This window comes from Ranitomeya variabilis, chromosome 3 (assembly GCF_051348905.1).
Source record: "Ranitomeya variabilis isolate aRanVar5 chromosome 3, aRanVar5.hap1, whole genome shotgun sequence".
Lineage (NCBI taxonomy): Eukaryota > Metazoa > Chordata > Amphibia > Anura > Dendrobatidae > Ranitomeya > Ranitomeya variabilis.
Window position 1 is genome coordinate 365,067,467 of NC_135234.1, and position 23,854 is coordinate 365,091,320.

Sequence of the window (23,854 nt, forward strand, 5' to 3'; positions counted from 1 at the left end):
TTCTTCATGCAGAAGAACGGAGAACTACGTCCATGCATTGATTACAGGGGTCTTAACACCATCAACGTTAAGAACAAATACCCTCTGCCTCTGATATCAGAGCTATTCGACAGGTTGCGGGGAGTGAGGGTATTTACTAAACTAGATCTGCAGAGTGCTTACAACCTGATTCGCATCCATGAGGGGGACGAAAGGAAGACGGCTTTTAACACCAGGAACGGGCACTATGAATACCTGGTTATGCCCTTCAGGCTTTGTAATGCCCCTGCTGTTTTCCAAGACTTTGTGAATGATATCTTCCGGGATATGCTCTCCACCTCAGTCGTAGTCTATCTAGATGATATTCTCATCTACTCTCCAGATATAGACTCCCACCGGAGAGATGTTTGCAAAGTCTTAAACCTCCTACGGGCAAACTCCCTCTACGCCAAGTTGGAGAAGTGAGTGTTTGAGCAGGAGTCCTTGCCTTTCCTTGGCTATATCATCTCCGCCCAGGGTTTGGCTATGGATTCTGCCAAGCTACAGGCTGTGATGGACTGGCAGGAACCTCATTCTCTCAAAGCGGTGCAGCGCTTTATGGGGTTCATTAATTACTATCGCCAGTTAATTCCCCACTTCTCAACTTTGGTAGCTCCCTTGGTTGCCTTCACTAAAAAGGGAGCAAATCCCAAATTGTAGTCGGAGGTTTCCAAAGCCTTTCTCTCAATTAAGTCACACTTCGCTAGTGCTCCCATTTTATATCGCCCCGATGTTGATAAACCTTTTATTATGAAGGTAGATGCCTCTTCCGTCGGTACTGGAGCAGTCCTCTTCCAGAAGGGTGCTCAAGGTCGGAAGCATCCTTGCTTCTTCTTCTCCAAGACCTTCACACCAGCGGAGAGGAATTATTCCATCGGGGACAGGGAGTTGCTAGCCATGAAGTTGGCTTTCTCGGAGTGGAGACACCTCCTGGAAGGGGCTCGCTATCCCTTCCAAGTTTACACCGACCACAAAAATTTGGTCTATATACAGACGGCCTAGCGGCTAAATTCTCGCCAGGCTAGATGGTCCCTGTTCTTCTCTCTGTTCCATTTCACCCTCCATTTTCTCTCCGGGGAGAACATTCGTGCCGACGCTCTCTCCCGCTCTGTAGTGTCAACAGCGGAGGAGAAACCTCGGCTTATTGTCCCTTCTGAGAGCCTGAGGACCGTGGCCCCAGTTTCGCTAGGGTCTGCGCCCCCAGGTAAGACTTTTGTGCCATCAAATTTGGAGACTATATTCGGGCGTGTGTCTCCTGCGCCAAGAATAAGTCTCCTTGACAATGGTTAGCTGGATTACTTTACCCCCTTCCGGTGGCGGACAGGCCCTGGGAGATGGTCGGGATGGGCTTACCCAAGTCCCATGGCTGTACCATCATTTGGGTAATCTCCGACCATTTTTCCAAAATGGTGCACTTGGTGCCTCTTCCACGGCTACCTTCTGCACGGGCCTTTGTAGCATTGTTTATTAAACACATTTTCCGACTACACGGTATGCCGGACAAGATTGTCAGTGATCGGGGTCCCCAGTTTGCGTCTCGGTTCTGGAGAGAGCTCTGTCGTCTACTTAGCATCGAGCTGAATCTCTCTTCAGCATACCATCCCGAGACGAATGGGTTGATAGAGAGGGCCAACCAGACCCTGGTCACATATCTGCGACATTTTGTTTCTGCTAGGCAGGATGACTGGGCATCCTTGCTACCGTGAGTTTGCGCTAAACAACGCCGTAGCCGACTCCTCTGGACAGACCCCATTCCTCCTTAACTACAGCCAGCATCCGCGGGTTCCTGTGCCTATGCCCGTGTCTTCCGCCGATTCCAGGGTGGCAGACTGGGCTGTGGAGGCACGTGACATTTGGGACCGCACTCAGGATGCCATTCGGGCTTCCAAGGAGAGAATGAGGTCCTCCCCCGATGCACATCGGCGCCCCGCTCCGAACTTTTCTCCTGGCGACAGTGTGGCTTTCCGCCCGTAACATCAGGCTGCGAGTTGAGTCCACTAAGTTTGCACCTCGCTACTTGGGTTCCTTCAAGGTCCTGGAACAGGTTAACCCTGCGGTCTACCGTCTGGCCCTTCCTCCACGCCTAGGTATCACCGACACCTTTCATGTGTCTCTTCTAAAGCACGTTCACTTGTCCCGGTTTTCTGAGTCATCTGCCGGGACATCGAATTTATCTACGGATGATTATGAGGTGAACGCTATCTTGGGGTGTAAGGTGGTAAGTGGCAAAATTTTTTATTTGGTGGATTGAAAGGACTATGGCCCAGAGGACAGGTCCTGGGAGCCTGCTGAGCACATTCGGGCTCCGCAACTCATTGCTGCCTTCGAGCGTAGCAAGGCCCAAGGAGGGGGGGCCAAGTTAGGTGTCGAGTTCCCACAGCTGCACAAGGGGAATCTCGAGCCACCTCTGCTGCAGTCTCCTATTCTTTTTCAGCGGCAGTGGAGCCTGCTCAGCGGAGACATCGGTCCCAGCGTCTGGCTCAGGCAGATACTGTGCACTTGGTTGCTGATCTTCCAGGCTCAGCCATTGTAACCTGCACTGTTCTGTGGCGAGCAGACGCTCCTGTGACTAAGTCCTGCTTTTCCTCTACTGAGCATGCCCAAGGGACGACCTCTCATTGGAGGTCGGGGGTCACATGCTCAGGTCCTCTAGCGGTTCCTATTGGACCACTAGGAAGGTCCTGGAGAGTTTCTTCTATAAAAGGTTCGCATGGCCGCACAGCCATGCGCTAGTATCAACTTATGTTCATGTGTGTATGAGCTTTCCTACTTTATGGTCTGTGTCAGCATGTGCTCAGGGTCGGGTGTAAGCCGTTAGAATTTCGGCACCTCCGGAGAGGAGTTGGTGTGATTTTAGGGCTGGCGTATAGCCACTAGAATTCCGGCACCTCCGGAGAGGAGTTTGTTTGTGTGAATTTAGGGCTGGCGTACAGCCGCTTTTCCGGCACCTCCGGGGAGGAGTTGTTTCAGTGCTGTTGCTGACTGTATGACCACTGAATGCTACCTGCTCCGTTAGTGAGATTCTATCCTCTGTGTGTGGTTAACAGAGCACAGCATTATCTTTAATCCCGGCGACTCTGTGAAGCAACAGAGTTCGCTCCTATACAGACCGGGTGATGGAACCCGTGTCTCTTCAGGCATAGTACCACCATATAGTGCCATTTACTAGCTGCAGGCTCCACCCCTGCGCGGTGGACCCCAGGCTGCGAGCGCACCTATACTATCTCTACATTTATTCGGTGCGTTCCACCAGCCCTAACACCTGGCATCTTCCAGTTTATATCTACAACTTTCTGCTACAATTACAGCATGGGCTTCATGTCATGTTTTTTTTAAGTTTTCCTATGGCGCTAAAGTTGCATTGAAAGTCCTTACTGTGGTGCTTCTTATGCCGTGATTTTTTTATTATTTGCATTTATAAAATACATAAAAAGCAAATTGTGAAGAAAGGAGACCTAATGGAGGCTTAGAACTGTAATGGAGGCTTATGGATGTGGTAAACACTAAGCCTGAGGTAATAAACCTATCCATAAGAAGCATCTTCCCTACATCGAGTACATGGTGGAAAGTGAGAGGATTACTTCTTCTGCACCTCCATGACACATTCCTCTCATTAATGCCCCTGAATATGGCCATTGTGAACGTTTCCACAAAGACTCCGTATACCGAGCAGTGTGTGCCTGTATACGGAGGTCCCATCACTTCCTGCTTCCTGCAGCAAGCAATGGCTCCCTTCCCCCTCCTTCCGCGGCCTCCCCTTCCGCTCTTAGTTCTGGGCTCCCTCTTCCTCGTGTGCGGCTCTCCATTATTGCGCCTCCACAGCTCCAAGTCTTCCTCCCGCCTTTCTCGGAGACCTCCATCCTCGTTGTTCTGTCGGGTCTTCGGTTTGCAGTAAGTTTTCGCGTCACATTTTTTGGGGAACTCGCGTGAGGAAGACGGACAAGCAGTGAGCAGGGCTGTACATAATGGAGGGGGGAAACCCGACCGAGACTCAGGGGTTAAATGTGATCAGTTCTCGGCAGTGACTGTGCAAAGGGTTAAATGCATAGACTAAACGGACAGAGCCGACTCTGAGGTGATGGTGGTGCGGAGTCCCCAGCAGGACACTGCCATCTACTTGGTGCCTTTCTAGTCAGCATTGTGAAGAGTTGCCCGAGCCCTTCTGTAAAATCATTATTCATTTCTGCAACTTCATGGATTCTGTGAGGAAAGAAGAATCCCACCCAGTGGCAGCTTATTTGCTCATGTTATATGCAGATTTTGTCGCTCTTTCCATGGCAAAGGGTGAAATCTATAGAATCCTCTGAAAGGGACCCTGTCGCAGAATTATAGGGGTTGTCCACCCTACTCATTCCTCATCTTTGGCCCTATACTCGCCTTGGGTGCCGTTCCAGTGGTGTCGGCACTTGCGTTCCCTGCTCTCACGTGAGCTTTGCGCCCAATCGGGGCCGTCATCATTGTCCCCACCTTTGGCTTTACAGAACATCAATAGGAAATCAGAGCCGTAGGCGGCCGCCGTTTTATTCTTGATCTATTTGTCTGAAGGCAGGGACAGTGACGCCAGCACTGATTGGGCCAACGTGATGGAACAACCTCATGTGAGAGCAGGGAACGCACGGGCCACTGGAACGGCGCAGGTACTTGAGGTGAGTTTAGACATATTTATTTTAATGGGGACAAATCTAGGGAATGAGAATGAGTTAAAGGGAACCTGTCACCTGAATTTGGCAATTGCCTTGCGCAGGCGTGTACTCCGGAGGACAGAGAATGAACTTCAATCCAATATTGCGGCCAGCATGCAGCCAGCGGGTAAGGAAAGGGTGAATCAAACACCCGAAAACCCCGCCCATATGACCCAAAACTGGTCCCGCCAAATTCAGGTGACAGGTTCCCTTTAAACCCTTTAAAGGATTGGTCCGACATTGCTTTAAAAATGAAGGTGTGGATGGGCCTACAATTAAGAACTGTGTCCAACTCGCCTTCAGGGCCCTTGTAGATCCAAAGCGGGCCACTCGGGAGGTCTGCGTCCGCTCCAGATGAGACACCTGCCCAGTTTGGAAGGCAAAGAACCATTGACTGGTGGCAATGGTCAGGTGACCAGTAGAGCATGTTACCAGAGAAATATCTAGTGGCGTGCTCTTTTAGTCACCATCCAATCACTTAGCAGGCATCACTTCCCCAGCTAGCGGAAACCTCCGGAGCTCTGTTCACTGTATTCACAGGAGCCTTGGAAGTCGAGATTGCCACCATTCTTTATTTGAAGCCCATCCAGGCATCTGTCACCAAGTTTTTGGACTTCATGTGGAGCAACATGATGTAGTGGTAGAGATAGTGATTCCAGTGATGCATCACTTGCTCATGGTAGTTTTGATAAAATCGCTGATTTATCTGCTGCAGATCTCCCAGCTCTCTGAGTGCTGAGCTCTGTATAACCCCAGGGACAGCAGTGATTGGCAGCTTTCTGCACAGTGCGCACAGAAATCCGCCATGCTTTCACTTCTGCTGTTCCCTAAACACTGCAGCCGGTCTCTGACTTTCTGCTGCTTGTGGTTTGTGCAGCTTGAATCATGTGACAGGTTCCCGTAAAAAATGTGTTGCAGGAAAATGTACTTACAGAAAATATGTACAGAGTGTACAGGTCCTTCTCAAAAAATTAGCATATAGTGTTAAATTTCATTATTTACCATAATGTAATGATTACAATTAAACTTTCATATATTATAGATTCATTATCCACCAACTGAAATTTGTCAGGTCTTTTATTGTTTTCATACTGATGATTTTGGCCTACAACTCCTGATAACCCAAAAAACCTGTCTCAATAAATTAGCATATCAAGAAAAGGTTCTCTAAATGACCTATTACCCTAATCTTCTGAATCAACTAATTAACTCTAAACACATGCAAAAGATACCTGAGGCTTTTAAAAACTCCCTGCCTGGTTCATTACTCAAAACCCCCATCATGGGTAAGACTAGCGACCTGACAGATGTCAAGAAGGCCATCATTGACACCCTCAAGCAAGAGGGTAAGACCCAGAAAGAAATTTCTCAACAAATAGGCTGTTCCCAGAGTGCTGTATCAAGGCACCTCAATGGTAAGTCTGTTGGAAGGAAACAATGTGGCAGAAAACGCTGTATAACGAGAAGAGGTGACCGGACCCTGAGGAAGATTGTGGAGAAGGACCGATTCCAGACCTTGGGGAACCTGAGGAAGCAGTGGACTGAGTCTGGTGTGGAAAGGCGTGTGCAGGAAATGGGCTACAGGTGCCGCATTCCCCAGGTAAAGCCACTTTTGAACTATAAACAGCGGCAGAAGCGCCTGACCTGGGCTACAGAGAAGCAGCACTGGACTGTTGCTAAGTGGTCCCAAGTAATTTTTTCTGATGAAAGCAAATTTTGCATGTCATTCGGAAATCAAGGTGCCAGAGTCTGGAGGAAGACTGGGGAGAAGGAAATGCCAAAATGCCTGAAGTCCAGTGTCGAGTACCCACAGTCAGTGATGGTGTGGGGTGCCATGTCAGCTGCTGGTGTTGGTCCACTGTGTTTCATCAAGGGCAGGGTCAATGCAGCTAGCTATCAGGAGATTTTGGAGCACTTCATGCTTCCATCGGCTGAAATGCTTTATGGAGATGAAGATTTCATTTTTCAGCACGACCTGGCACCTGCTCACAGTGCCAAAACCACTGGTAAATGGTTTACTGACCATGGTATTACTGTGCTCAATTGGCCAGCCAACTCTCCTGACCTGAACCCCATAGAGAATCTGTGGGATATTGTGAAGAGAAAGTTGAGAGACGCAAGACCCAACACTCTGGATGAGCTTAAGGCCGCTATTGAAGCATCCTGGGCCTCCATAACATCTCAGCAGTGTCACAGGCTGATTGCCTCCATGCCACGCCGCATTGAAGCAGTCATTTCTGCCAAAGGATTCCCGACCAAGTATTGAGTGCATAACTGAACATTATTATTTGATGATTTTTTTGTTTGTTATTAAAAAACACTTTTATTTGATTGGACGGGTGAAATATGCTAATTTATTGAGACAGGTTTTTTGGGTTATCAGGAGTTGTAGGCCAAAATCATCAGTATTAAAACAATAAAAGACCTGACAAATTTCAGTTGGTGGATAATGAATCTATAATATATGAAAGTTTAATTGTAATCATTACATTATGGTAAATAATGAAATTTAACACTATATGCTAATTTTTTGAGAAGGACCTGTACATGAGGTTTGTGAAATCTCATCTACTTAGTTGGAACTGTAGCACGCAGTGGATTTTCAGCACACCAATCCGTGCTGAAAATTCTCAGCAATGTGTGAATGTAGCTTAGACTGGACTATAAATTTTACCGCCTGTTATAATCTCCCACAAAACCTGACATTTGGTGTGAACAAAAAATTGTACACACTTGATGCTATTATTGTCGTGGCAACCAGACAATTCTAAGGCTTCTTTCACACTTCCGTTGGTACGGGGCCGTCACGAAGCGTTGGCGCGACGAACTGAGGGAAGTGTTTGCTTTCACATTTCCGTCTGCGTTGCCAAGCAGGAAAGATCGTGAGAGCGATATTTCCTGCTGGGCATGCGCAGAGTGTAACACTGGATGCGACGTACGGAAAAACGTTCCCGACGCATCCAGTGGACGACGCATGCAACGTATGGCCATACGTCGCAAAGCGTCGCTAATGCAAGTCTATGGAGAAAAAAACGCATCTTGCGGGCAACTTTGCAGGATGCGGTTTTTCTCCAAAGCGACGCATTGCGCTGTTGGCCAAACGACGGAAGTGTGAAAGAAGCCTTAACAGTATCGTGCGTAGGGTTGAGCGACCTTGACCTTTTTAGGGTCGAGTCATGTTTTGTGAAACCCGACTTTTTGAAAAGTCGAGTCGGGCGAAATCGGCCGATTACTGCGAAAAGTCGAGGATCGGCCGGAACACGAAACCCAATGCACGTCAATTGGGAATTTTTTTTAATTTTTTTTTTTTCTCTCTCTCTCTCTCTCTCTCTTTCTTTCTCTTTCTCTTTCTCTTTCTCTTTCTCTTTCTCTTTCTCTTTCTCTTTCTCTTTCTCTTTCTCTTTCTCTTTCTCTTTCTCTTTCTCTCTTTCTCTCTCTCTCTCTCCCCGTCATTCGAAACGCGACTTTGGCGCCAACATTGCGTACCGCATGGCCGACCCCACACAGGGATCGGGTCGGGTTTCATGAGACGCCGACTATGCCAAAAGTCGGCGACTTATGAAAATGAACGATCCGTTTCGCTCAACCCTAATCGTGCGTTGTTGCTTTTGGTGGTTCTATCTGGAGGAACTGTAGAAAGGTGGTCCAATTTTTAAAAACTAATACAGGATCCAAATGGTAACTTTTCTCCTTGCGGATAGTGACATGACAAGCCTGACATGCAAAGGTGAGATTTTTACACCGCAATTCTCCTCTGGCAAATTGTCTCTTCAGAGAGGAAGAGGACTCGAACTCTAGTGCTACCTATAAGATGTAGCAATCTTAAAAGTCAGTATTGACTCTTTAACGAGCTTTTGTCGCATAACTTGGGATAAAAGCTCAAACCAAAATGCTGCTTCCAATAGGTGGCACTAGAGTGCTAGGTCCTCTTCTCTCTAAATAGACAATTCATATATTTCCCAGAGGAGCATTGCGGCGTAAGTCTCCCCACCTTGGCATGTTAGGTTTGACATGTCACTCTCCGCAAGGAGAAACGTTACCCCTTGAATCCTGGTTAGAAGCCTCACCATGTGAGAAGGCTCGTTAGAGTCGATATTAACTTTTAAGATTGCTATTTCCTATAGGTGGCAGAGTTCCTGTCCTCTTCCGCTCCAAAAAGATAATTTGCATAAAAATGAATACAAAACCCATGATTCACTCCTTTCCTTCCTCGCCTCCACCCGTGAAGGGCAGATTTTTAAGCCATCCCTGACAGTCTGAGAAGCTCCCAGAAACTTCTGCAGCAGAGGTCTGGTAAGCAATTACAGGTGCTTCTCACGAAATTAGAATATCATCAAAATATTAATTTATTTCAGTTCTTCAATACAAAAAGTGAAACTCATCTATTATATAGAGTCATTACAAACCGAGTGATCTATTTCAAGTGTTTATTTCATTAATATTGATGATTATGGCTTACAGCCAATGAAAACCCAAAAGTCAGTTTCTCAGTAAATTAGAATTCTTTATACCATCAGCTTGAAAAATTATTTTAAAATCCGAAATGTTAGCCTACTGAAATGTATCTTCAGTAAAGGCTCTCAATACTTGATTGGGGTTCCTTTTGCATCAAATACTGCATCAATGTGGCGTGGCATGGAGGCGATAAGCCTGTGGCTCTTCTGAGGTGTTATGGAAGCCCAAGGTGCTTTGATAGCAGCCTTCAGCTCGTCTGCATTGTTGCGCCTGGTGTCTCTCATCTTCCTCTTGACAATACCCCATTCTCTATGGCATTAAGGTCATGCAAGTTTGCTGGACAATCAAGCACAGTGATACTGTTGTTTGTAAACCAGGTATTGGTACTTTTGGCAGTGTGGACAGGTACCAAGTCCTGTGGGAGAATGAAATTTCCATCTCCAAAAAGCTTGTCAGCAGAGGGAAGCATGAAGTGCTCTAAAATTCCTTGGCGACGGCTGCGCTGACTTTGGTCTTGATAAAACACAGTGGACCTACACTAGCAGATGACATGGATCCCCAAACCATCACTGATTGTGGAAACTTCACACTAGACCTCAAGCAGCTTGGATTGTGTGCCTCTCCAGTCTTCCTCCAGACTCTGGGACCTTGATTTCCAAATGAAATGCAAAATTTACTTTAAGCTGAAAACAACACCTGGGACTACTGAGCAACGGTCCAGTTCTTTTTCTCCTTGGCCCAGGTAAGACACTTCTGGCATTATCTAGTGGTCACGAGTGGCTTGACACAAGGAATGTGACACTTGAAGCCTATGTCCTGGATACGTCTGTGTGTGGTGGCTCTTGAAGCAATGACTCCAGCAGCAGTCCACTCCTTGTGAATCTCCCCCAAATTTTTGAATGGCCATTTCTTAACAATCTTTTCAAGGCTGCGGTTATCCCGGTTGCTTGTGCACTGCCACACTTTTTCCTTCCATTCAATTTTCCATTAATATGCTTGGATACAGCATTCTATGAACAGCCAGATTCTTTAGTAATGACCTTTTGCGGCTTAAGGTACCTTCACACTAAACAACTTTACAACGAGAACGACAACGATCCGTGACGTTGCAGCGTCCTGGATAGCGATATCGTTGTGTTTGACACGCAGCAGCGATCTGGATCCCGCTGTGATATCGCTGGTCGGAGCTAGAAGTCCAGAACTTTATTTGGTCGTCAGATCGGCGTTTATCGTCGTGTTTGACAGCAAAAGCAACGATGTCAGCAATGTTAAACATGGAGCTAACGACCTGTGAGAACGATAAGTGAGTCACCGCTACGTCACTGGATCGCTCCTGCATCGTTGTGGAGCTGCTGTGTTTGACATCTCTACAGCGACCTAAACAGCAACGCTGCAGCGATCGGCTCGTTGTCTATATCGCTGCAGCGTCGCTGAGTGTGACGGTACCTTTACCCTCCTTGTGGCGTGTAAATGACTGCCTTCTGGACATCGTTCAAGTCAGCAGTCTTCCAAATGATTGTGGAGCCTACTGAAACAGACTAAGGGACCTTTATAAACGCTTAGGAAGCCTTTGTAGGTGTATTTTTGGTTAATTCTAATTTACTGAGAAAATGACTTTGGGTTTTTCATTGGCTGTAAGCCATAATCATCAACATTAACAGAAATAAACACTTGAAATAGATCACTCTGTAATGACTCTATATAATGAGTTTCACTTTTTGTATTGAAGAACTGGAATAAATTAACTTTTTGATGATATTCTAATTTTGTGAAAAGCACCTGAATGTGCTGTCTTTACTGAAAGACTACCTGTCATGAGTGGCCAGTTTTTGCTCTTGTTTTAGGCTATGTGCACATGATGCAGATCTACTGCGGATCCGCAGCGTTTTTTTTTTTCCGCGCAGAAACACTGAAGATCCGCAAAGTGATTTACAGTACAATGAACACGATTTTTATTCACATGTGACAAACGGAGGAGGAGGAGGATGGGGGTTATATACCGGGGGAGGAGGAGGAGGGTTATATACCGGGGGAGGAGGAGGATGGGGGTTATATACTGGGGGAGGAGGATGGGAGTTATATACCGGGGGGAGGAGGAGGAGGAGGATGGGGGTTATATACCGGGAGGAGGATGGGGGTTATATACCGGGAGGAGGATGGGGGTTATATACCGGGAGGAGGATGGGGGTTATATACCGGGAGGAGGAGGATGGGGGTTATATACCGGGAGGAGGAGGAGGATGGGGGTTATATACCGGGAGGAGGAGGAGGATGATGGGGGTTATATACCGGGGGAGGAGGAGGAGGATGGGGGTTATATACCGGGGGAGGAGGAGGAGGAGGATGGGGGTTATATACCGGGGGAGGAGGAGGAGGAGGATGGGGGTTATATACCGGGGGAGGAGGAGGAGGAGGATGGGGGTTATATACCGGGGGAGGAGGAGGAGGAGGATGGGGGTTATATACCGGGGGAGGAGGAGGAGGAGGATGGGGGTTATATACCGGGGGAGGAGGAGGAGGAGGATGGGGGTTATATACCGGGGGAGGAGGAGGAGGAGGATGGGGGTTATATACCGGGGGAGGAGGAGGAGGAGGATGGGGGTTATATACCGGGGGAGGAGGAGGAGGAGGAGGATGGGGGTTATATACCGGGGGAGGAGGAGGAGGAGGATGGGGGTTATATACCGGGGGAGGAGGAGGAGGAGGATGGGGGTTATATACCGGGGGAGGAGGAGGAGGAGGATGGGGGTTATATACCGGGGGAGGAGGAGGAGGAGGATGGGGGTTATATACCGGGGGAGGAGGAGGAGGAGGATGGGGGTTATATACCGGGGGGGAGGAGGAGGATGGGGGTTATATACCGGGGGGGAGGAGGAGGATGGGGGTTATATACCGGGGGGAGGAGGAGGATGGGGGTTATATACCGGAGGAGGATGGGGGACCTTGAACTGTCCTCCCATCTCTCTTCTTGCTCCCTCTTTGACCGCTTACAATCTGGCTTCCGGTCACACCATTCCACTGAAACTGCCCTAACTAAGGTCACCAATGACCTCTTAACCGCCAAGAGCAAGCGACACTACTGTCCTCCTCCTCGACCTGTCGGCTGCCTTTGACACAGTGGACCATTCCCTATTATTACAGACCCTCTCATCCCTTGGCATCACAGACTTGGCCTTATCCTGGATCTCATCATACCTAACAGACCGGACATTCAGCGTCTCCCACTCACACACCACCTCCTCACCTCGCCCCCTATCCGTCGGAGTCCCACAAGGTTCAGTCCTAGGGCCCCTGCTCTTCTCCATTTACACCTTTGGCCTGGTACAGCTCATAGAATCTCATGGCTTTCAGTATCACCTCTATGCTGATGACGCACAGATCTGCATCTCTGGACCAGATATCACCTCCCTACTAACCAGAATCCCTCAATGTCTGTCCACTATTTCATCCTTCTTCTCCGCTAGATTTCTGAAACTTGACATGGTCAAAACCGAATTCATCATCTTTCCCCCATCTTACGCGACCCCCCCCCAACGAACCTATCCATTACAGTACATGGCTGCCCACTCTCCCCAGTCCCACAAGCTCGCTGCCTCGGGGTAATCCTTGATGCTGATCTCCTTCAAACCACATATCCATGCCCTTTCCACTTCCTGCCGACTTCAATTCAAAAATATTTCACGAATCCGTACATTCCTCAACCAAGAATCTGCAAAAACCCTAGTCCATGCCCTCATCATCTCTCGCCTTGACTACTGCAACCTCCTGCTCTGTGGCCTCCCCTCTAACTCTCTCGCACCCCTCCAATCTATTCTAAACTCTGCTGCCAGACTAATCCACCTGTCCCCCCGCTATTCCCCGGCCTCTCCCCTCTGTCAATCCCTTCACTGGCTCCCCATTGCCCAGAGACTCCACTACAAAACCCTAACCATGATGTACAAAGCCATCCACAACCTGTCTCCTCCATACATCTGTGACCTCGTCTCCCGGTACTTACCTACACGCAACCTCCGATCCTCACAAGATCTCCTTCTCTACTCCCCTCTTATCTCCTCTTCCCACAATCGTATACAAGATTTCTCTCGCGTATCACCCCTACTCTGGAACCCTCTACCACAACACATCAGACTCTCGCCTACCATCGAAACCTTCAAAAAGAGCCTGAAGACCCACCTCTTCCGACAAGCCTACAACCTGCAGTAACCACCGATCAACCAAACCGCTGCACGACCAGCTCTACCCTCACCTACTGTATTCTCACCCATCCCTTGTAGATTGTGAGCCTTCGCGGGCAGGGTCCTCTCTCCTCCTGTACCAGTTATGACTTGTATTGTTTAAGATTATTGTACTTGTTTTTATTATGTATACCCCTCCTCACATGTAAAGCTCTATGGAATAAATGGCGCTATAACAAATAATAATAATAGGAAAAATAAATGCTGTGCTAATGGTGCGGAAAATTCCGCATGGAACACGCTGCGGATCAAAAGAAGGAGCATGTCACTACTTTTGTGCAGATCTGCAGCATTTCTGCACCCTTCCATTATAAAAATCCGCAGGGGTAAAAAACGCATAAAATCCGCATCAAATCTGCACCTGCCTTTTCCTGCCAGGAGATGCAGATTTTGTGCAGAAAATTCTGCACCCCAATCCGCAACGTGTGCACACAGCCTTATTTTTGCAACCCTAAGTATACCACCCTTTCTTTTTTTCTTGTTAATCCTTCATGTGGTTCTAAAGATGTGGGCCTGTCTATTTATTGCTAATTTTTATGGTCTTTACTAATAAGATGATGCTCTGAGGGTAAGGCCATGTTCACACTTTGCGGTGTGCTCTGCAGGTTTATCACGCAGCGGAATTGATAAATCTGCAGGGCAAAACCGCTGCGGTTATCCCTGCAGATTTATCGCGGTTTGTTCCGCGGTTTCCGCTGCGGGATTACTCCTGTACTATTGATGCTGCATATGCAGAAATATGCAGCATCAATAGTAATGATAAAAATAATAAAAATTGGTTATACTCACCCTCCGATGTCCGGATCTCCTGGGCGCTGCACCCGGCGGTCCGGTTCCAAAGATGCTGTGCAGAGAAGGACCTTCGTGACGTCACGGTCATGTGACCGAGGCGTCATCACGGTCATGTGACCGCGACGTCACCACAGGTCCTGCTCGCACAGCAAACCGAAGACCGGACGGCCGCGGGCAGCGCTGAGAGGTGAGTATAACATCATTTTTTATTTTAATTCTTTTTTTTTTTACACTATTTATGCTTCCCAGGGCCTGGAGGAGAGTCTCCTCTCCTCCACCCCGGGTACCACCCGCACATTATCCGCTTACTTCCCGCAACGTGGGCACAGCCCCATGCGGGAAGTAAGCGGTTCAATGCATTTCTATGGGTGCAGAATCGCTGCGATTCTGCACAAAGAAGTGACATGCTGCGGGTTTTAAACTGCTGCGTTTCTGCGCGGTTTTTCCCACAGCATGTGCACAGAGGTTTGCGGTTTCCATAGGGTTTACATGTTAATGTAAACGCTATGGAAACTGCTGCGGACTCGCAGCATCAAAATCGCCGCGGATCCGCGGTAAAAACCATAAAGTGTGAACATGGCCTAATAAAGAAAAGCAGCCTAAAGACACGCCCGCAGGAATCCTGTGATCTTTGCCCCCTTTGTTTAGACAATAAAAATTAGCACTATATAATTAGGCCCATATCTCTGGAACCGTATGGCAAATTAAAAAAATAAATACTTAGGGGAGCAGCGGGAATAAGGTGACCTTACACTATGGTTCAGTTATGTACCTGAAGTATGGTATGTAACCACTAAAGGGACAGCTTGCCAGAAAAACTATGGCATAGCCAGTGCTAAAGTGCTGGATTGAAGTGGTGAATAGTGTGTTCTGTTACAGCCACAAGCCCCTGCCCGATCACTGGTTTTGACGTTGAGTCTGTACTTGCAGCTATATTACACCTGTGTGATATTCGCCTTGGGCCAGTTTCAGACTAGTGTATTACAAGTGCAAGTCCTGGTCTGAAGGCTAGTGATAGGACTCACATTGACTATCAAGCTGTGAGCATTAAACAATACTGTCATGGTATGTACTGTATACTGATAACATGGCGCAGCGTTCTAAATCTGTCAAGTGATGGACAACCATCGGTCCCTGCAGACCTTATTTACTTGTAATAGGGTCTATTTTTGAGTCCATCTTTTTGATTGAGTACCTTTTTATACTTTTTCACAAATTCTATAGAACTGCAGATGAGCTCAGAATGTGAACGGAACCTTAGCACAGGTGTGGAGAAATGTTACTGCTCCCGAGGCAGGATAGGTGCAGAGGAAAAGGTTTTCCATTTGAAATCAACAGGAGCTTATTAAATGGGTATTTTTAAATGCATGACTGCATGCATGCAAATCGCATACTTGAGGTCACGTGACCATGTGCTATCACCGGCAGTGTCGGTGAATTCTGACAGCATACACGTTTTTGCGTAAATGCTGTAATGCACATAACCAACTGCCTGCACAGAAATCACAAAAAGACCATGTGTGGCTCTTGTATATTGTCAAGACGTTTGTGGTTTAATAATCAACATTTTGTCATAAGTTTAATTTTTTTATATATATATATTTTTTTTTCAGATACAATGCCTTCTTGTGTTGTGCAGGGCTGTTTTTCTGGAGGAAGAAGAAAGGAGGAAGGAGTCATTTTGCATGTGTTCCCAAAAGAAAGGGAGATGATAAAAAGATGGCTTATAGAGACAGGCCAAGACTTTGGGGACATTGATGCCTTTACAGATAAAATTATTGAAGGAAAAAAATATGATACTTATAGAATGTGCTCCAAACACTTCAGAGAGTACTGCTACACACAGTCTGAAGGTTTCCGCAAAAGTTTGCGTAAAGATGCTATACCAACTGTCTTTGATGCGCCATCAACCTCTAATGAAACGTGCATCCTTTTACCATCTGGTAAAAGGAAAAGAATTGATGACGAATATGAAGGCCCATACTTGGATTACCAGTTTACTCATGGTGAAATTTGCCCCACATGTGGCCATGTCTTTGAAGAAAAGCCAAAGACCGATGAGAAAGGAATAGTAACTGAACCAATGGGAAGAAAACTACGCTCAACACAAACCGATCCAAGATGGGGAAAGAGAACTGTATCAACTGAAACAAAGTTTAAGAAATACCACAAAAAAACTCAATGTAGGCGACTTTCTGAAAAGAAATTAAAGACACTGTCTCTACTTAGTACTTCAGCTAAACATCAGTTGATTGAAACAATAACAGACAGTGAGGACAGTCTCGACAGTGTAATGGTTAAAGACAGTGACAGCAGCAGTGACAGTCCAAAACATGAGTTTGAGTCCTCGTTTCGGCTTTCTTTTCCTCCCCAAAATCCCCCAGAAATGGAATTATCGCCTACTGATTTGCTTGATCTAAAACTTCGGGCGGAAGAGACTCACTCCATATGCAGTGATCCTGTAAAGGACCGCAAATTTCTAGTTTTTGAAAGCTGCTTAGATAAACTAATCTTGTCAATGCCATGCAGAGGAGAGCAAGGTTGTGATCGACCGATTGTTAAAATTTGGAAAGAAATAAATGGTACTTTCATAACTGTTCATGTTTCTTGTGGGAATCATAACTATAAACTGTGGGAAAGTCAACCACAAACTGGAGGAATACCAGCAGGCAATCTTTTATTATCTGCTGCTATTCTGTTCAGTGGATTAACCTATGTGAAGGTCAGACACGTTTTTCATATCTTGGGACTTTTGTGCATAGATAAGTCAACATACTTGAAAAATCAAACTTATCATCTCTTTCCTGTTATTAATAATCAATGGATATTAGAACAAAATGCTGTTGTTGACAATCTGAAGAAAACCCCTCTCTGTCTGGCTGGGGATGGCCAGCGTGATCATCTGGGGCACTTGACTAAACATGGCATCTACACACTGCTGGACGTCAATAGCAAAAAAGTTGTATCATTCCATGTGGAACAGCTTTCTGCTGGAAACTCTTCTCTTGGTTTGAAAACAGAAGCATGCAAACAAGCTCTAAGAGGTCTAGTTAAAAAGCAATTAAACATAAAAATTGTATGCACCGAAAAGCAATTAGGCATTCGAAAAATGATCAAGACACACTTTCCAAACATCATACATCAATATGATATATGGCAGCTTTCAAAATCAATCGGCAACAAATTGGGCAAGGTTAGTAGAAAAAAAGACTGTGAAGAGCTAGGCAAGTGGATTGGCGCTGCTAGAAACCACCTGTGGTGGAGTGCAAGTACCTGCAATGAGGAGCATTCTCTTCTAACTGACAAATGGAACTCTATTTTATTCCACATTGTTAATAGGCATTCGTGGGAAGGCAGTGACTGTTACAATAGTTGTAGCCACGTCCCCGTGGTTACATCTACATTTGGTCCAAAGAAATGGCTTGAGGAAGGTAGTATAGTTCACAGTGAAGTAGCAGAAGTTGTTTTGAACAGGAACCTGCACAAAGACCTACAGCATTTGTCATACTTTTCCCATAGCAGGGAGCTTGAGGTTTTCCGCAGTGCCATTCGCAAATACCGTTCTAAGAAAAAACGCCTCTTGACGGATGGCATAATTGCCCGCACACAACTTTCTGCACTGTATCACAATCATAATGTGCACAGTGTCCAACAGCAGGTTAGAATGGCTTCAGAAAAATATTCACAAGGAAGAACACTTCTCAAAGCTCAGAGACAAAAGCTTGTTAAAGCTCTATACAAGCCTTCACACCAAGAGTTCCTATTTCCAATAATGTCAGAAATTATACAAATGGCCCCTAAAAATCGTTATATTAATCGTGAACCCAAAAAAAGAATCCGGTATTGAGAAGTTTAATAACCAATACTTTGGAGACATTTCCAATATAGCCACTGGTTTCACTATTGCCACTAACTGTATATTAAAAAAGACCAAAAAATGTTCTTTTGTAATAAAGATTCTAAACGAAGCACTTAGAAATGTGACGTTCAATTTCATAGGTTGGACATACGGCATTAGGGTTTGTGATCTGAGAATTTTAGAAGTAAAAACTACATCTAATTAACTCTGTAAAGTGTGTTTTGTTTTTTAAAGCTAATGTAATATTTTTAAATATGACTTTTTTTGGAGGAAATTTGATTTATACTTTGCCGTTCTAAGTCTGTTTTTCATGAGACTGTAGATGTTTTTATGAATTATCTGCATATCCATGTGTTCGTTTTTGTTCACATGACAGCATTTGTAGGCAAAAATGATCAGTGGAACCTACACAGCTCTTCAGTGGTTTTGGAGCCACTCTTCATTTTGGCTTGGATATACTCATGAAAGATTGTAAGGTCTGACATTCTGATTATGATGCTGTTTTTTCACTGATTTTTCTAAAATGATCAACTTTTATCCACCTTGTGTACATTCTTTTTAGAAAATCTGATTCTCATTCAGTATGTTGAATTTGTACTTAATTTGGTCTTCCCACCCTCCTTTCAGTCTTTGGCTTGGGAAAAAATTATATTGGCCATGTACAAGCGGTTGAATCTATACAGTAGTTAGACCTACTTCTATGCTGGGGACATGTAACCTGCACGATCAATATAATTCTATATTGCATGTTTGAATTATATACACAGGACTAATTGAAAAATCAGAAGTCTAAAGAGGTGCAGACTAATGTCCACTCTCGTGTGTGCTCTGCAGTCTGACAGCCGAGCATCCATCATTCAGCTATGCAATTGCAGTGGTATATGTTCACGTACCGGATTTAGCCCATCAAGCTGTTTACTATGAGGAAGACAGGCACTTTTGTAGAGAGGTCTTTGACACACAAAAAAAGGATTCCTCTTCAATAGAGGACAAAAAGCACTGTGACTTTAATGTGGGTTCTGTCCAAATCAAGGTTTACATGGCTACAGACGGAAGCCCCCAATGTGTGATGTCCACCTTCCCTTATTTACTTAAAGGTTGGAAATTCAGTCCTATATGCAGGCAGCAATCTACAGAGCAGAAGGAGCTTAGTAGATTGTTTTATTCATTTAAAAGGGACCATTCACTGGATTTTTTTTTTTGTTTAAATTGAGTACCTCTTCCACTGATTGTGGAACAGATTTAATTTTTTTCTTTTATGCTCCTCTGTAGTGAAGCTGCAAATTTTCCAACTAGTTATTGAGGTAGTTGGAGATGTGGATAATCTGCGTTGCTGGTGATGTATCCACAAATAATTCCAATAAGTGGTTACAGGGGAAGCAGTGCAGTTTATTCTCAATGTGTTTTAATGTTCTTAGACTTCTACTTCAGAACTAAGAAGGTTGAGACCCACAATCTTTGTGGTTCTCCTGGAGAAGCCTAAGAACTTCAAAACACATTGAGAATAAACATCAGTGTAAACACCGTTTATTTGGAATAATTTGTGGACACATCAGGTTATCCACATCTCCATTTAACTCTCAATGCCGCATTGGGTCTACCAACATGTGGAGCTGCAAAACCTCAATATCTTAATATTGTCTCAAACAACCACAATAGGTGACCAGTACTGCTATATTTATACATTGCTACATGGAGAAAATCATATTGTGCTTAAACTGTCCCCACAGATTTTTTTTCTACATTTCCAACTAGGTGTATCAAATAGGACAAAAAGAAAAACTACAGAAAGGTTCTGTGATATACGCCCAGTTCGTTGTAGGGAAAATTTACATCTTTATTACTGGAGGCATAACTTTGGAAAGTAAAGGCACAGAAGAATAACTTTCAGAATCAATGAAACGGTGAAAATTGGGGGACTTGTTCAACTTAAATGTTAAAAAATCCAGAGAAAGGTCCTATTACAACATTGCTCATTTTAGGATTTTGAGTCAAGTGGGCACTACCAATCAGTCATATACATGAAAGGTTGTCAAAGGCTAAGTGTGCATACACATTAGCCACTGATAGAACCAATTACTTGACTCAATCAAAAAACGAGCAATGGTTTAAATGGAAAAAAAAATAAGTTAAAGTTTAAAAACAAAATAAAAGGATTCAGAATATTGGTCTGTGTTGTACCATACTGGCTAGAGATTAGGCTGCATTTGCAATGTGACAGATTCCCTTGGACCTTTCACAAAATTGTTCATGTTGAACTGAACCCACAGTGTAATATGAGCTGCAGAATGGAATAAAACTTTTTTTTTTTCCTGACTTTCCGTTGCGGAAATATTAGGCACCTAAATGTGTTTCTTTTTTTGTTAAGTCAAAGTTCACATTATATCAGACAGCTTTCACTAGGGGGAATTTACTTCTCTCTGGCTGATGTTCACTAATAAGCAAGCAGCAACACTCTGCAGTGAACGTGCCCCACCATAGCTTCAAGCACAGCCTTCTTTATAATTAGAAAGTACTGGAAGTAGAGCACAGATGACCAACACCTTTCAGATAAGGTCCCAGCAGTCAGTGTGGGGGAAGATGCAGCACAGATGAGTTTAGGTGTGTCATATTACATTACAAACCCTTTTATCAGCTTTCCTAGCGCCTGTCACCTCTGCTGTAATGCCCCTCATCTCACCCTGCCTGTATGAAGCACAGAGCTTGAAGCGGTTATTATCACACCTGTCTGTTGTGCTCCAAGCTATTTGTAATTTACTCTGCAATGAGATCAGGCTGTCTGTCATATTTATCACTCTGGAGTATCCTGTTCTGGCCTACAGCTATCTGAGTTGTAATTGCAGCTTGCTCTGCTCTCAGTTCCATACAGGCTATGTGAAGGGAGGGTAGTACAGTAAAGGTTAGGGTACCGTCACACAGTGGCACTTTTGTCGCTACGATCCGTGACGTTCCAGCGATATCCATACGATATCGCTGTTTCTGACACGCAGCAGCGATCAGGGACCCTGCTGAGAATCGTACATCGTAGCAGCTCGTTTGGAACTTTCTTTCGTCGCTGGATCTCCCGCTATCATCGCTGGATCGTTGTGTGTGACAGCGATCCAGCGATGCGTTCGCTTGAAACCAGGGTAAACATCGGGTTACTAAGCGCAGGGCCGCGCTTAGTAACCCGATGTTTACCAGCGTAAAAGTAAAAAAACACAAACAGTACATACTTACATTCCGGTGTCTGTCCCCCGGCGTTCTGCTTCTCTGCACTGTGAGCGCCGGCCGGCCGGAAAGCGAGCACAGCGGTGACGTCACCGCTGTGCTTTCCGGCTGGCACAGACACAGTGGAGAGAAGCAGAACGCCGGGGGACAGACACCGGAATGTGAGTATGTACTGTGTTTTTTTTTTTACTTTTACAATGGTAACCACGGTAAACATCGGGTTACTAAGCGCGGCCCTGCGCTTAGTAACCCGATGTTTACCCTGGTTACCCGGGGCCTTCGGCATCGTTGGTCGCTGGAGAGCTGACTGTGTGACAGCTCTCCAGCGACCACACAACCACTTACCAACGATCATGGCCAGGTCGTATCGCTGGTCGTGATCGTACCCTTACAGTCCTATGAGAGGAGGAGAGCTGATAGATGTGTTTTAAGGTAGTACAGCTAAACTCAGCTATGCTGCCCTCACACCCACAGGGCTGGGACCTTATCTCAAAGATAAGTCATCTGTGCTATACACCAGCGCTTTCTAAACATGTACAATGTTAGACCATGAGATTAGGGCTGACATTGTGCAAGATATATAATGAGAGATCTCTAAATTATTAAGTTAGCGAGATTATTTTTGTGCTGTGTATTGATACCTGATTTTTAGTGGGCAATCTCATACAGGAGGATATATTTCACACCCCCAGGGAAAACTGTTAAATCCTACCTTGTTTTTAAGGGAATCTGTCACCATATTTGATCTATCTTAACTATTAATATGGCTTAATATTGTCATACAGTAAGGGACCTGACTAGTGATGAGCGAGTACACTCGCTGCTCGGGTGGTCTCCGAGTATTTGTGAGTGCTCAGAGATTTACTTTTTGTCCACACAGCTACATGATTTACGGCTGCCAGATAGCCTGAGTACATGTGGGGGTTGCCTGGTTGCTAGGGAATCCCCACATGTATTCAAGCTGTGTAGCAGTCACAAATCATTCAGCTGGGGTGACTAAAACTAAATCTGCAAGCACATCCAAATACTTGAACACCACCCGAGCATGCTCGGGGAAACCTGAGTAACGAGTATACTCGCTCATCACTAGACCTGACTTTCAAATAGTTTGCATCATCAAGTGTGTTAGGCTACGTTCACATTAGCGGCGGGCGCCGCAGCGGCGCCGCATGCGTCATGCGCCCCTATATTTAACATGGGGGCGCATGGACATGCGTCGCACTTGCGTTTTGTGTCGCTGCGGCGCCCGCGTCCGGGCGCAGAGGACGCAGCAAGTTGCATTTTTGCTGCATCCAAAATCAATTTAAAAAAGGACGCTTGCGGCGCAAAACGCAGCGTTGTGCATGCGTTTTGCTGCGTTTTTGTTTGCGTTGTGCGCTGCGGCGCCGACGCTGCGGCGCACAACGCAAATGTGAACGTAGCCTTATAGAGGCCTGTTCCAGAGGCCACAAAAAATTCTTCTGTTCCTAGTGTCATACAGTAGTGGACCTGACTTTCAAATAGTTTGCAACATCTGGTGTGTTATAGAGGCTTGAGCCATAGGCCACAAAAAATTCTTGTGTTCCTAATGTCATACAGTAGGGGACATATAACTTTCAAATTGTTTGTAGCATATCTTCTTTGTGTTGCATGCCTCATCTACACTCAAGCAATTCTTCTGTGACTAACTCGATACAGCTTGCCATATTTCACCTTTGAATGTACTGTTGCTTAAATTAAGCTGTTTGCAAAGGTGTTTCAGTGTTTAAAATCTGTTTTTTGTTCCTAATACTGTGCTCCTATCACACTATCTGAGCAACATGACTAGGAAAAACAGTGGTGGAAGGGGAATTAGGCTTGATGTCCAAGGTGTAGTGGGGTAGGTGGTAATGTTTGTGAAAGCACTAGTGAATCAACGTTGCGTCCTACGCAAAGACCACTTCTGGGATTGGACGGGCTCCTCCACTACCTTTCTTTGGTAGACACACAGCAGTATGCCTTGTTGATGAGGCCCAGAAAGAGCATGTGCTTGAGTGGATGGCAAGCGCAGCTGCAGGTGGCCTCTTCACTTCGACATCATTCCCAGTACAGTCCACAGAGGTGGCACCCAAATTCCCCTTGCTTCCCCTGAGTCCCAACTCTCCACATTATAGTGTGGAGCACTACATGGGGCCATTATACTGTGGAGCACTACATGGGGCCATTATACTGTGGAGCACTACATGGGGCCATTATACTGTGGAGCACTACATGGGGCCATTATACTGGGGAGCACTACATGGGGCCATTATACTGGGGAGCACTACATGGGGCCATTATACTGGGGAGCACTACATGGGACCATTATACTGTGGAGCACTACATGGGACCATTATACTGTGGAGCATTATATGGGGAAATTATACATTAAGGCACTATATTGTTCCATTATACTGTGAGGCGCCACATGGGTCCATAATACTGTGAGATCGGCAACTGATGAGCTGTGTACTTACGTCAGCTTTGTTCAGATCCATTGGGTATCTTGGAACACAAGGGGGTCCGCAGTGGCTGCTGCTACAGCCTATGGAGCTTGGTTCTCTGAGCAAGGCTTCATAGCCTTTGGACATTGAATTCAGGGATCG

The 23,854-nt window shown here is 45.7% G+C and overlaps 2 protein-coding genes across 3 annotated transcripts in view; one reads left to right on the plus strand and one right to left on the minus strand.

Moving 5' to 3' along the window:
- RHCE (Rh blood group CcEe antigens) overlaps window positions 1-23,854 on the minus strand; it is a 171,289-nt gene that overhangs the window by 145,442 nt on the left and 1,993 nt on the right. The gene's annotated exons all lie outside the window — the stretch shown is intronic.
- Window positions 3,677-21,194, plus strand: LOC143816018 (uncharacterized). Of its 2 annotated transcripts, none has more exons than XM_077295919.1 (2): window positions 3,677-3,909; window positions 15,796-21,194. In XM_077295919.1, the coding sequence occupies exon 2, from the start codon at window positions 15,801-15,803 to the stop codon at window positions 18,027-18,029; it is 2,229 nt and encodes a 742-aa protein (XP_077152034.1). In that variant the 5' UTR covers window positions 3,677-3,909; window positions 15,796-15,800; the 3' UTR covers window positions 18,030-21,194. The 2 variants fall into 2 exon arrangements, with proteins under 2 accessions (XP_077152034.1, XP_077152035.1); XM_077295920.1 differs by lacking the exon at window positions 3,677-3,909 and adding an exon at window positions 4,574-4,664.